We start from the raw sequence: 2,644 nt of genomic DNA, 5'->3' as shown, positions 1-2,644 counted from the left end.
ATATCGTCCAAACTATTAATAATTGCAAATTCTGACTGGAATTAGTTTTTGCAGCATTCAATTTTTCTTTCTTCCTAGACATTTTAAATGTCTTATGCTCACTGATTACTTGTTTAAGATCCAAGAATTTTTGTATTACTATTAAATTATTAAATAAGTGTAACAAAAACTCCGCTTCACTTGGAAAATTCTTAAATTAACGACTTTTGTATAATATTAAAATATAAATTCTGAAATATGTCAATTAGAGAATATTACTTTTGCTGCAATATAATTTTCATTGAAATAGTAAAAATATGGCGCGCATTTCAACTGATTTTAACCTATAAGTTAATCCAATTAAGTCGTAATACAGATGGAATGCTAAGTTTTTGATTCTGGATATTTAAAAAAAGGGAAGATTTAAATAAGAATATCCTCCCCACACGCATGCACATTCTCATAACCCAACAAGAGATATGAGTAGTTTTATTCTTTTTTTAGGTTCTGGTACCGAACAAGGTACGCCAAATCTTGAGCATGTATTTAAAAATATAGATAATGTTAATAAAGGAAACGACCCATTTTGTGATATATGTCAAGATTCAATTAAGATAAAGAATAAAAACGTACGTAATCCATTTTCTATTTTAATTAAGAATCCAGTTAATAATTTAAATAGTTCTGAAAGTGAACGCCATGATACATTTCTCTTTGAAATTGGCTCAACATTTAGAATATCAATGCTAGAATATGCAATACCTGCAAATATTAATAGAGTGGATGCCATTTTTTGTATGGGTTCGGATGAATCATCTTTTAATGGAATAGATGAAACAAGAGAAGTTCAAAAATATGAAAGACCGGTGGGAAACGATGGAATAGTATTTTATGAACCAAAAATTAGAGTACCAATATATTTGACATCTTCTGCAATAAACAAATTTAATGACTGGTATAGTTACATAATTAATTATTCTTTAAAAGATGATTTAAAATCAAAAACAAAAGTTGGTTGTGTTCAACTTAACATACTTGATCCAAGAAATTCTCCAGATGTTACTACAATTGATTCAATATCCAAATTTAATGATTATATTAGCTCGAATAATGATATTGAGATAAGTGATGATATTGATAAAAACTTAACTTTGAATCCAGTGATTATTCAATATTCCAATGAAATAAAAATTACATCATTATTTTTTATTGATTCAGATAATAAACTTTCTTCTGGATATTGTATTGAATATGCAAGTGATAAAAAATTGATTTGCGTTATTCCAAGATATTCTATTATTCCAAAAGAAACTTTAGCATTTTTAAAAACTATTCAACTTATTAATATACTCATCTTTCCAATTGTCCCAAATGAATCAATTTCGATTAATTCAAAATCAATCAAAGATTCAATAAATTTTTGCGCAAATATGATAAATACTGAGAATATATTCTTTTATAGTATTGATTGTAAATATTCACATGATTTTGTTCAAGAAATCGTTGATAAAAATAGTATTGAATTTCCCAACTTAAAATTTACGGTATCTTTCGACTCTCAAATAATTCCAATTATTACCTAATAATTTGTTTTCTTTCAATTACATTTGACTTAAAATTTAATTATTCCAATACATTTTTTTATTCTTTATTCATTTCTTTTTTTCAATTTTATCACAAGAAATTTTTCATAGTACAATCTTCAGCTGATTTCCCCATTCCTAAAAATAACTTAATTTTTAAAAAATTACATTTTTTTTTTCTGCATGAAAAAAAATTGTCCAAAATAACAGGCATANGCGCATGCACTTGATTTAAATATTGAATTTAATTGCACACGTAATTGTTATCATTATTTTTAATGTGGACAAGTGATACCGGTATAGAAATACATGCAAAAAAAATGTTAGTAGTTTAGTGGAGAAAATAGCAATGTGTGACTAAAAAAATTAAATAAATATTTACAATTTATTTAATAACATTTATTATTAATTTATTATTTTTTTTTATATTAAAAAAATTATGAAGATTTTCAATATATTATTCTTAATTATAGTGCATTCTTTGGAGTTACAAATGCACGACCAATTACCACAATGTTTCTTGCAGCGTTTGATCCAATGGCATTGGTGAAAGAAGCACACGATAAATTAAATGAGGATATTTCTGAGGTAGAGTTTAATTAAAAAAACTTCTTTTTTATTAGAATTTAATAAATAATTATTTATTTTAGAATACTGACCAAGTGATGGAAAATATCTCAGCTCACAGTCAAGCAGCTCAAGAAGTTCAAAGTAAAGGAGCAAAGATTGAGTTTCTACCACCACAGAGTGCAGAAGATTCTGAAATACAAAAACTGGCAACTGAATTCTTATTGATTATCAAAGCACTTAAAGAAGTTTCAAAAGAAGAAACAAAGGAAATTCTTCAAATTATTCCATCAAAGTAAATAAAATCAGTATTAATTTTGAATTTTATATTTGTAGAATTTTCCAATATTTAATTATAAAAAATTATCAAAGTAATTATAAAATATTAATTTATTATATAGGTAAGAATAAACCATCATATGCCAATTCAATAGAAATTGTGTTGATACATTTCCCATCATTCTTTAGATTGATTAATTCATTATTTAAAATTTTATTTGTCTCATCATGTTTAA

The 2,644-nt window shown here is 25.1% G+C and overlaps 1 protein-coding gene across 1 annotated transcript; it reads left to right on the top strand.

Annotated features, from left to right (window-relative positions):
- Nucleotides 1–458: 458 nt before the first annotated feature.
- Nucleotides 459–1,562, top strand: Chro.40135 (hypothetical protein). The annotated part of the gene is made up of 1 exon (XM_660113.1): nucleotides 459–1,562. The coding sequence occupies one exon, from the start codon at nucleotides 459–461 to the stop codon at nucleotides 1,560–1,562; it is 1,104 nt and encodes a 367-aa protein (XP_665205.1).
- The last annotated feature ends 1,082 nt before the right edge of the window (nucleotides 1,563–2,644 follow it).

The sequence above is a fragment of the Cryptosporidium hominis genome (assembly GCF_000006425.1).
Source record: "Cryptosporidium hominis TU502 chromosome 4 CHRO014067, whole genome shotgun sequence".
Taxonomy (NCBI): domain Eukaryota; phylum Apicomplexa; class Conoidasida; order Eucoccidiorida; family Cryptosporidiidae; genus Cryptosporidium; species Cryptosporidium hominis.
The sequence above is the reverse complement of the archived record's forward strand: the minus strand, read 5'-3'. Positions and strand labels throughout refer to the sequence as shown.